General features: G+C 43.4%; 1 protein-coding gene across 1 annotated transcript in view; it reads right to left on the bottom strand.

Moving 5' to 3' along the window:
* LOC137421079 (protocadherin-8) overlaps positions 1-11,902 on the bottom strand; it is a 184,519-nt gene extending 172,617 nt beyond the window's left edge. The window contains exon 1 of the mRNA XM_078772673.1: positions 10,603-11,902. Coding sequence (XP_078628799.1) covers positions 10,603-11,902 — 1,300 coding nt within the window. The remainder of the gene's footprint in view (positions 1-10,602) is intronic.
* Positions 11,903-12,149: the final 247 nt, after the last annotated feature.

Below are 12,149 nucleotides of genomic sequence, written 5' to 3'. Positions count from 1 at the left end.
CTGTCGGACATTCGGCAACTATGCTGAAGTGTTTTTCAAGGTCATGACGAGTTATTTCAATGAACACACAAGACTTGATGTCATCTTTGATCGGTACGCAGTGGAGAATTGATCAAACGAGTTACCAGGAGAAAGCGTTGAAGCAAGAAAAAAACAATTTGGAAAGTCAAGGATGGCTCACAAGTTCAACTGCCTGAAGTGTGGGAAAACTTTATAGCCTTGGATACAAACAAGGCAGACCTAACCTTATTTCTGTCTAACGGCATCACGGAGAAGGGCAGAGATCTTCCAGAAAGATGTGAACTGGTGACAGGGGGTGGCTCCTCTGAAGCCACTGAAGTACGATCAACCATGCGACATGATGTCCCACTGCATAGCAACCATGAAGAGGCGGACACCAGGCTCATCCTTCACTCATGTGATGCAGCGTCCCAGGGCTATGAACGAATACTAGTACTATGCAGAGACACTGATGTAATGGTGCTGCTGATCCACTTCATTTACACCAAAGTCGCTGAAGTATACATGCTGTGCGGAACGGCCAAGAACCGAAAATTCTACCCAGTGCACGCTGTATTCATGAGTTTGTCACCACCAGTCAGGGACAACCTGGTCAGTTTCCACGCTTTCACCGGGTGTGACAGTCTCGTCATTCAGTGGTCATGGAAAAAAGAAGTGTTGGAATGTGTTCAGTGACGACCCACTCCTTCGGCACGCCATAAGTCGAGATGGGGATATCGAGGATGTTGAGAAGATTGTGTGTCATTTGTATGGCACCCGGAGCGCACAGTTGATGAAACCAGTGTTCGCCTTTTTGGGAAAGCGAAGACTTTGGAAATGCTCCCACCTACAAAGGATGCCATGGAGCTCCACGCCAAGCGGGCAAACTATCAGGCCAAAATATGGCTCCAGGCTGATAAAGAGCACATAAATGTTAAAGATCCGGTGGACACTTCAGCCTGGAGGTTGGAAGGTGAGACCCTCCTACCAGTGTGGACAAGACTTCCACCAATCCCTGAAGCATGCCTGGAGCTGGTTGCTTGTGGTTGCAAGAAAAAGTGCAAGACAGCAAGCTGCAAATGCTTCAGAAAAAGGATGAAGTGTACGACAGCTTGTGGTTGTGACAACAGCGGTTGCTGGAACACAGGTGGACAGTAGATATATACTATGTCTCTCTCCTGTAGATATGTGAACTTCTAGATGTTAGTAGTGTGTAATATTAATTTTTTTAGTTATCGGGCTATATTTACTGTTTTCTGATTGAGTTGTGATCATTCCATCACTGTAAGTACCGAATTCATGCCATCATTTTTTGTCTTTTTCGCAATGCTTATTTTTTGTAATTTTTTTGTCTTTGTCGCAAAAAAAAATCACACCTTCTTTTTGACCTTCACTTGTGTCATCCTGTCATGTTTATCAATAATTGTGGCAAAATAAAACATTTTGTAATGTCAATTTGCTTAGAATGTTAAAAAGAAAATTAAAGTAAATAATATCATTTTATTCACTTTTAGCCTCAAAAATAACCTCCAAAGCCAAATGCGAGAGTGGCATCCACCTGCATTTTATTTCCCACCCACAGGTACATTGATTTGGCATGAGTAACAGATATTAACAAATAACTCCGTTCAAAGTCAATTTTTCAACTTTGGCCGGCTTACTATAAGGTCCTGAGTTTGAATCCCGTTGAATTAACGCCAGGTGGGGTTGACTCAGCCTGTCATCCTTCCGAGGTCGGCAAAATGAGTACCAGATAACTGGTTATAGAGAGGCATTGCATCAGTCAGTGGTAGATGCGCCCACAGAAAAAAGATGCAACCAGCACACAAACCACCCATCTAAAAATCTAAAAAAATCGAATCGAAAAAACTAAAAATCGTTACATATTTCATGCGTATCAGGTTCAACAGAGACACTGGCTAAGAACGGAGGAGCTGGATTGATTGGTAGATTGTAGGCCTTAGTTGTGGAAGCACGGATAAATTGGAAGTGACCCCATTGTCAAGCGTAAGGATGAAATTCACCCTACGACTTAAGGGCACACAACATGGCGGGCTGAAAGATTGCAATAATCACACACCTGGGCTCATCAGTCATTATCGCCACAACAGCATCACAGTCATCACAACAACTAGTCTGGATGGAACAATGGCTCAGTTATCACTATCTGGAAAAAATAACAGCACTCAGCCAAATTGTGTATGTTGTAGGATCTCCCGTCTGTTTTACACAGAACACAGGACCATGTCATTAATGCTTTTCTGGGCGTATTACAACTTAGAGTAGTTCGCCTGAAGTCGAAGCCATTGGTGATACGCATGGCTCTAGTGTCCTCCATCATGCAAACTCGTCTTGGATGGATGATGGAGCCTGCGAGATTTCAGGCAGACAGTAAAGTTAGTGAGCGGTTGCGAAGTTAAGCAACATATTTCTGCTTGACAAGCTGAGGAAGGAAAGGATTTATGAGTGATAGTCACAAGTATACAACTGTATTCTGAAGAGATGGGATCATATTCTCGTTTATCGAGATGGCCTCCCCATTTTGGGTGACACCACAATCAACCGTCAGGAGATTATCCTCCAAGAAAGGGAGTTAGGCAAAGGAAGAGGTCTTCCGGATATTCATCTGGGGCAAGCCTGATATTGGCCAGGTCCAAAAAATGAGCTCCTGTTGACTAAAATCAGAAATGATGTCGAATCATCTGCCTGATGCCTGATACTGAAGTCGACGACTTGACGATGGAGTTGCATGAGATGACTAGGCAGAAATTAGCCACCTGTCGGAGCAGAGGTCGAGGCGAGCATTCTTCTGAGTGGCAGTATGGCGCTGACCCTCAAAGACTAACGTCCGGTCACTGGCAATACCCCTGTTTGGGTTTGTGGCAATCTTCTTAAGCCAAGTAGCATCATCATGGAGAAAGGGGGCAAAATCCACGTCAAATATACATTCGATTTTATCGCCAAATCTTGAAGGTAGCAATGGCCGACAAAGTCGCCGGAGGCATTATGTTTTCGGGTTGTCCGTCCGTCCGTACGACCTAAACCTCGTTTTTTCTCAGCAACCATATGTCCGATTGAGACGAAACTTTCAGGGTAGGAGTGACACCCATGCAGAATGTTTTAATGATAATTGTGATGTCATATGTCACGTGGTATGGCAGCCATCTTGGATTAAAAGCAAAAAATGAAAACAATTATTTATTGGAAACCGCTGAATGGAAAAATTTGAAACTTGGCACACTGTCAAGTCTCCCAATGGGGAACAAAAGCATGATAATGGTGACATCATAGATGAAGTGGTATACCAGCCAAAAATGTTTATTTTTAAAAATACCTTCTCTGAAACGGCTTCACCGATCGATGTGAAACGTGAAACCTGTCATGGCTGGTGAAAATGTGATACTTGAAAACAGCTGAAGGGATTTAAATCAAACTTGTTTATTTTTAGGACAGTGAATGAGGGCATATACCCATTGTGGGATTATGCGGAGGCATATTGGCGACACAGTCACATTGCTCTTGTTTAATATTGTACACGGGCCCCGACACTCCTAAATTTCTGGGGCACGCCAGTAAAAACTTCATTATTCCCTGTAGTTTAGGTTAGTGATGTGGAATTTGGCCAGGATGCTGACAATAACCCCACTGCTCTCCAGGAAAGGCAGTGTGAGATGTTTAATGTTCATATCAAGCAATGGTAACAGTTGGGGCTATTACATCCATTCGGCAGAAGGCGTACTCATGAATGGTATGCCCTGCTTACGAAGCACCAATCTAACAGCTTATAATCGAGTCGAGTATGGAACTCAGACGACACAACTCAAAGGTAAATGTGCTATCTCTGCAGCATCATGTCAGGATTAAAAACCACATTAAATTAACCAGTACTGTACTATACTATATAATTCAAACTGAATGAAATAAATTCCGAACATTACATCAACGTAAAACTAGGGCAAAGTAGATGGCGCACAATCGCAAATCCCCACACTTCTCACCTAAAGAAAAGCTGAAAGATGGCAAAATGTTCCACCAGGAATGAAGCAATATCAAATTTGAGTTAAATTCTTTTTTTTTCCATTTTGACCCCTGTAACCATCAATTCCCACCATGGGGGTTAAATCCCAAAAATCTTTACATATTTCATGCGTCCCCCAACGTTGATTGCATAAAAAAGTTTCATTTTAAAATTTGTAAAATGTGCCCATAATTGGCTTTTTGGTATTTTACATTTTGACTCCACCCTAGGGTCCAGGGGAGGAGTCAAAATGATGATGCGCTTCCACCTTTGTGCCCCGTAATGATCATAACGACCATATTTGGTGAATTTCTGCACAACCGTTTAAAGGGAGATAGCATGACTGACGGACAGACGGAGAGGCATACAGACAGACGGAACTACCAAATTTGGTGAATTTCTGCACAACGGTTTAAGGGGAGATAGTATGCCAGAAGCACAGACGGAGAGGCATACAGACAGACGGAACGACCAAATTTGGTGAATTTCTGCACAACGGTTTAAGGGGAGATAGTATGCCAGGAGCACAGACGGAGAGGCATACAGACAGACGGAACGACCAAATTTGGTAAATTTCTGTACAACCGTTTAAGGGGAGATAGACGGACACACGGAGAGACATACAGACAGACGGAAAGACCAAATTTGGTGAATTTCTGCACAACCGTTTAAGGGGAGATAGCATGACCGACGGACAGACAGACAGGCATACAGACAGACAGGGCCGATTACAATATCCCCAAAATTTACAATTATCAAAAAGTGTGGGGTAATTATAAATATCATGTAATACAATGGACAATATCTGGTGACCTAATATATCAAATAATGTTATAAGCAACTATTGTATACTAGGACTCCAGACCCAGCTCTCACAGAGCAAACTCCTCGCACTGGAATCTAGATAGGATAAAGAATAGGCGATTACCCCCGTGAACGCAAAGCAAAAAGCGGGGTTAAGCAATTTATTCATGTCCATTTGTGTTATTTTATGATCGTCAGTTTATGATTGAGTAACATCTTATTTAAATTGAATGTTATATTTTGAACACAAATTGGAACATGCATTGGAAGACAAATTTGCCGTTTTGCCATACCTTGGCTCTGAATTTGTTCTGATCGCACATAGGCAAAGGAATGAGGTAATACTTTTACTCTGCCTGCCTGCTTGGCAGTCAAACAAAATTGAAAAGCATTTCAAACAGGAAACTTCGTTATTTTTAAGGACGTTATAAATGACACAAAGAACATTCATGAATAAATTATGTAATGTGTTAGATAGGGTGATGTAATAGACACTGGGGAAAACGGTGGTAAAACCCAGAATGTTTTTATTTCTACGTCTTTAAACCTCTTTAAACCTTCATTCAAATATAATTTTATGCTTGAAGACTTAAAGCACAAATTGCCTCCATAGTACTGTTATGTCGGTGGGGTAGTGATAGTAGAGTCAGGTAGATTTGTGTAGGTAACATGCTCCCACTGTCGTGAAGAAGAAGAGCCACCACCATGTATATAACTACAGGACCTGTTTAGCCCGAATGTCGGATGAAGTATATTTGTCCCCATTATGAGGAATGGGGTATGTTAACTAGTTATAGGGATTATGTTAACTACTTCCCTGTTCGTCGTTCCCTATGTGATTGATCCTTTGTCCCTTATGGTACCGCAATATACATCAGTGAGAATGGCAATTAAAGCACATTAAATAATAATAATAAAACCAACCGAAGCCAGTTCTGAGCACTACCGATGGGATACCACCAGCTACATCACCACGAAGAGCAGGCAGACCGAGAGCCACGCCCAGAAAGGCAGTGATTGGGTGGGAGTTGACCAACAGGAAGGCCGGAGCAAGAAGCAACTCGCTGATTGGAAGAGAAGTGCCAATGGCATCGGAGAGGTGGGATGTAAAAACTGCATCCAGCCAGGATGCTCTCTCTTCTCCCTCTTCTCTTGGGCCTTCTCGTGCTGATTGTGAAAAGACATGGTTGAACGCTGACGATTCTCCCCCCTTGTCTTCACATTCTGGACCTCGGTGCAGGCGGTAGTGTGCCGAGACCTTGCTGGGGATTGTGAGGAGGCCAAGTTGCGAACAAAGAGCTGGGAACGATGAACGACGCATGGACGAACGCCCGGGCCTGCGCGCTTGAGGCCTGGTTCGCGCGCACAGACTTGGCGCCAGGGCATGTTCGCGCGCACGGACCTCCGGGGCCGTTCGTGGACTGACGAGACCAGCCGATTAAGTTAAGTGCACAATAAATCACACATCTATTTTTTCAATCCAGTTCTTCCATCCCTTTTGTCTGTGTTTGGTTGTGTGTGGGAGCGCTCCATATAGAAAATTTATTTAGTGTCGCGCTTTTCTTTGTCCCGGAATTCTTTTAATAAATCCTTTTGTTATTCTCCTTGTACATTTTAAACCTGTGTTTCATTTGAGTTATTTTATTTGCAGGCTTTGGGACTGCCGGCGGAAAACAGGTAAGACCCTTCATCTTCCCCTCCACTTTCTTCCTCCCGCATATATATATAATCCGCTGTTTGAACTGAACGCCCAGGAGTAACGCTCGATTGCCTTCCGTGACTCTACCCATGTTAACTGAGAGCAGTCACACGACAATACTTCCAAGAACCATGCTATACATTGATAAATAGCATTAGAGGGCATGGCATGTGATGCCTGGCACCGGAATTGGCATGTGAGAGGGTCAGGATGAAGAAAATGCTGATTGACGCTGCGTTCCAGGGTGATCCATAAAGCCTCCATCTCCTAAATTGTCATGGTATTACAGTGCATAAGGGTGAGGTATATGAGACGCTAAGCTTCGGGGTTTTTTAAGACAATCGTTAAATTCATTGTTTTATGAAGATTGAAGGGCTGTATTATACTTTAACACTGCACGGGGTATGCCTGGGGTGTGTTCAGTTACCGAGCAGCTAGCTAGCTAGCTCTTAACAAACCAGCCATTCCTTATCAATGGTTTTGAATGGAGTGCTCCCTTGTGTGCTTAAAACCACTTGGCGAGCGCTCTACAAGAAACGTGGTAACTGAACACACCCCTGGTGTTGGCTTAACGGTTAAGGAGGCTGGCTTAAGATTTTGGGTCTTGAGTTTGAGCACCTGCCATGATGTTGAATTATACCAGGGTGGTTGGCTCAGCCTGTCATCCTTCTGAGGTCGGCAAAATGAGTACCAGCCTCCTGGATACAGAAGGCACTCACTGCATCAGCAACACAGTCGCGCTCCTAGCAATGATGCAACTCGCATCCACAAGCTCCATACGAAATAATAATACTGCGCTGAGTATCGTGTTATATGAACTCTCTAGTTCTATTAGTTACACAACAAGGAGTGCTTGTCACGTTTATTGACTGGCAGATTTTTTCTTTGTCCGGATCTGTCGGTGAGCAAGATATCTCAAAAAGTTATCGATGGACAAAACATGGTGGGCAGGTTGGGTGTGTCAAAAGGACAAATTGATTCGATGTGAAGATCCAGATCTGGATATTAGAATTTCTCAAGTGATTCTTCACAATTGAGAGATGGGGCCAAAAACGATATAAAGCATGATATCTCAAAAATTTATGGATCGATTCGGATGAACCTTGGTGGATGAGTCGGGTAGGTGGCAAGAACAAGCCAATTGTAGTTTGGTGAAGATCCGGATCTGTTCGGTTTCATACTGTTCGGTTTATGGGGAATGGAGTAATAGTTAAAGGCGGGAGATGCCGTGTGTGTTCCTGTAGCTGTAGAGCGTCTTACCTGTATTAAGTGTGTGTGTTTGGGGTAATGTGTCTTCAAATGCCCCTGTAAATGAGATGGGATATAGTGATTGTATTGATAGTGAAGTTAGGACATCTATTTATTCTCCTTTGTGGAACCTGGTGAAGCCGAGTAGGATGGGGACGACACAGCACGTTCCAACACCTCCCTCACTAACACAGGGAGATAACCTCCTCTAGAGCTGTCTCTCAGCATGTGGGAGGTGGGCTTTTGTTTCTTGCTAAGACTAGGATTCGTGAATGTCCACGGGGTGGGGAGGAGGTGGTGGTGAAGGCCCATGAGACCTCAGGGTGGGGCTCCTGGGGCCTGTTTGGTAGAAACCTTGGGGGCCTCAGGACCGGGATCCTTTCGGGCCTCTGATTCAGATTGGTAGAACACCTGGGCCTGACAAATTTAACTTGCAGCCAATTCCGACTGAAAATTCCTGCTTCGTATTTGAGGAATAGCCAAAAGGCTGTTTAAATTGCCTTTTTGATGCCACAGTGACCAATTTAAAATGTGAGTTGGAAAACGGTTGGAAATAATGAATTGAACAATGAGTTGCATAAGGAAGACATGCTGAATTTCGTTAAAATTCCACCATGAGTTTTAGAGAAGATTAAAATGTTGGCAGAAGGATGGATTTTTAACAAACTTTGTCATGGCAGAAGCTCCCTAAAACACACTTCCTGGTTCACTAGCAACACAGCCCTGGGAATGCTGCTACAATGTATGGTCAACTCTGTTTCAGGCTCTGAATCACAAAATGTGAGGAAGTCCTTCCTCCTTGTGATTCATATAAATCACATGCAAGATTAATTACTTATTTCTTGGCTATAATTCATTAGCTCATAGTAGCACGCGTGTATTTTATACTGCACCGTTCTCCTGTTCCATAGTAGAGTAATTTAAATCTAAGAGCCATCCACAAGTTTTACTAGCACAGCGTCATGTGATGGATGGAAATCTATTATTTGGCAGGTGTATTAATCTGACTGTCCTGCAACCTTACAATTATTGCTTGTGTGCACGTTAAAACTCATCACATGGCAGGGAATCATCTCGCATCACTCTAATCCTCAGCATGCAGAAACAGGTATTGCCTCTTGGCATCAAAACTTCCTCATCCATGGAAATTGCAATTCAACAAGTAGCCTTAAGCCTTGGTGAGAACGAAAAGGAAAGAAGACTTGATAAGAAAAACAAGAACTGGAAAAAGATATGAAATACAAAGATAAAGAAAAATTCAATAAAAACAAAAACCAATTCCATGGATGTAGCACAGGAATCCTGGCATGCTGAGGTTCAGTGGCGTTTACTCAAGTAGATGCTTAACAAAGGTTGATTTATCTCCTCGGTAAAATTAAATAATACAGCCACAACACAAAACCGTGCCAAGCTTCGTATTCACAAATCACCATTTGTGATAATTCTAAGAAAGTGAATGTAAATAAGGCACATGTCATTATAATGTACTTCACTTAAAGAGAATCTTCCATTGGCATGATAAAGGATGATCTCCTACATGATGCATGATCAAGAACACCTTTAAAAGCAACAGCCAGAAATAATAAGTAAATAGAAACCAGCAATGTGCTGGCATGAGTAGGTGATGGAGCAGTCAAGAATCTGGAAGCACTTACTGTCAAGGGTAAAGTAGAAGTAGGCCATGGCAAATAATTGAATAATAAAAAATAATAAACTATAAAAAGTATTAACGATTAAAACAAACAAACATAACAAACACACACAAACAAACACATAACATAACATAACAAACATAAACATAACATAACATAAACATAACAAACAAACACAAACACACATAAACATATACAAATACAGGAGCATGTGTGGTATACAGTACTGGTATTTATTAAAGTAATTTTTCATCTTGTCTGCATAGAAAATGCATATGCAGTATCGGTATAAATTCTGGAGACCGAGGAGATGCCTGAAACGTTTGTCCACATTGAGTTGATTCCTGCTGGGATAGAATCCAACAGCAATCTCATCCTGACCATTAACAGACAAGGTGTTGCATCATACACGATAAGGCCTAAGCCATCCTTCGGAAAGGAAATTAAACCAAATGTCAAGCCTGCTAGCACTTGCTTGTGGATGTGGAAAATACCAACAATGTCTCTTACGAATTGTATGCCTTTGGGCTGATACCTTAAATAAATTCCAACCCTGACCAAATCATTATTCACACGTGGTTGGCCATGCATCTCTCTGCCTGAGGATGTCATGAGTAATTCTGAGAGATTTTGTTCTGTGGCTGGCAACTGAAATCTCTTCATCACAAGGTTGAGCACTCCACTTTGGGAGACATGTTCAAAGTGAAAGCACCACGACCACTGAGCAGTACAAGTTGGTGGTGCTTTCATTTTTGAAAATTTATCTTCCCAACTACAACCATTTTTGGACAAATTAGTGAGAGGTGCTCTCTCACCTGTAATTCTGACCGGGATTCAAAAAACAAACTAGATCTTAATTTTGTGCTGCATGTGCATTGTCCTGAAACTACATTAAATTGATAATACATGGTTACTGACCTACACTACTCACAATAAGTTAGGGATATTGTGGGAGTGAGTTGTTTTTTTTATAGATGTTAGGGTTACGGTATTGAAATCAAGAATGCTGTGTTTTTTCACACATTAATAACCATAGAATTAGGACCAACAACTTTTTTCAACATAATTAATACACAAAATCAACCACACAGAAGAACCTGCCAATATCCCTAACTTATTGTAAGTAGTGTAGGTATGTATGTAGGCAAGGTAGGTGTTACCACGGGGTGTGTATTGCTAACCTTCAGGTTCTTCTCCGAGTGCTGCTTCTGTTGGCAATGCATCACGCACCAGCGTCACCTCAGGCCGCGGTCGTCCACGCTTCCCACGGTGTCCTCGACCTGGCAATGCCTTACTCCTTTTGCAGCACACTGCTACGGCTGCTGCCACAGCTGCTAGTAAGGCAACTGAAAGGCCAGCGAGGGCTAACACTGCAGCCAGTGAAGCATGTGATGACCCTCTGTGGCCTGTTGGTGCCTGTGTGCCAGCCAAGCCATCACGGGCTGCCACTGACCTGCTTCCTACAGCTTCAAGCCAGACCGTTGCTGTTGAAGAGCGTGGCCGTTCCCCATGGTCTCTTGCTGAGAGTAAAATACGGTAGTGAACATCACTCGGCAGCAACATACGAGATGCCCTTAGCTCACCAGACTCTGCATCCAGCTTAAACAGTCCTGTTGCCTCACCTGAATCTTGAATTGTAAAAGCTATACGGCCATTGTCACCAGCATCAGCATCACGTGCCTTTACTGTGGCAAGAATACGCCCAGCAGCCACACCAGATGGTACTACCAGGCGACCCTCACCATCTGAACCAAGTGGTGGGTTCACAAAAACCGGGGCATTGTCATTGCGATCTTGAACCAACACACTTACATTAGCTTCTGCCTGTTGGGGAGGTACCCCGGAATCAGTAGCACGCAGTGTGAAAGCAAGGCGCTGGGCCTGTTCATGGTCAAAAGCACGAAGAGCATACAAAGCACCTGTTGCCGGATTTACTGAAACATAAGTGTGTGCCGGCATCCCGCCGACTGTTGAGTCAACTAGCGAGTAAGCCAGGCGACCGTTGGAGCCAAGATCCAGATCTGAGGCTGACACAGTTCCAAGATAAGCCCCAGGTACATTGTTCTCGTGGAGGCGAAACTCATAGCGTGGCTGTCCAAATAAAGGCCCATTATCATTTACATCTCCAACGGTGACGGATACAGTTTTTCTTGTGGCAAGTGGTGGTGTTCCTTCATCACGAGCCACTAAGGTGAGATTCCACGTAGCGGCTCGCTCCCTGTCCAACGGGCCTGACGTTACAAAGGCCCACTCTCCAGGCTCTGCTGAAGACCGCAGAGAAAATGGAGGGGATGGCTCGCCCGGTGCGCCAAGCAGCATACATGATACATGGCCATTGGCGTCAGCATCGCTATCCGTGACACGCACAAGTGCAATCAACGCACCTGGAGCTGCATCTTCCAATACCACTAGTGAGCCTCCCACCTCAGCAAGAGACAGCACCTGTGCATGCACAATACGTACCAGTAAAATCAACAGCATGTCATCTGTCACACCATAAGAATCACTGAACACCTACTGAGAGGCCAGAGCTATGACCGTTTTTATTAGGTTCTCATTAGACTCCAGCCCATTCTATAAATGTTTCGAATATCCTTCAAAATTCGAATTTTTTTGGACAATTGTATTCTGAAAATATTCGGTGATTACTCTACTAGCAGGATAATATTTCTGAAACTTCCTGCTTAATAGTATCACTACAATGGCCATTTCAGAACTCTTAGCCAGG

The sequence above is a fragment of the Myxine glutinosa genome, chromosome 2 (assembly GCF_964187855.1).
Source record: "Myxine glutinosa chromosome 2, kmMyxGlut1.1, whole genome shotgun sequence".
NCBI lineage: Eukaryota > Metazoa > Chordata > Myxini > Myxiniformes > Myxinidae > Myxine > Myxine glutinosa.
Note: the sequence above shows the minus strand (reverse complement) of the source record. Positions and strands in the feature narration are given on the sequence as shown.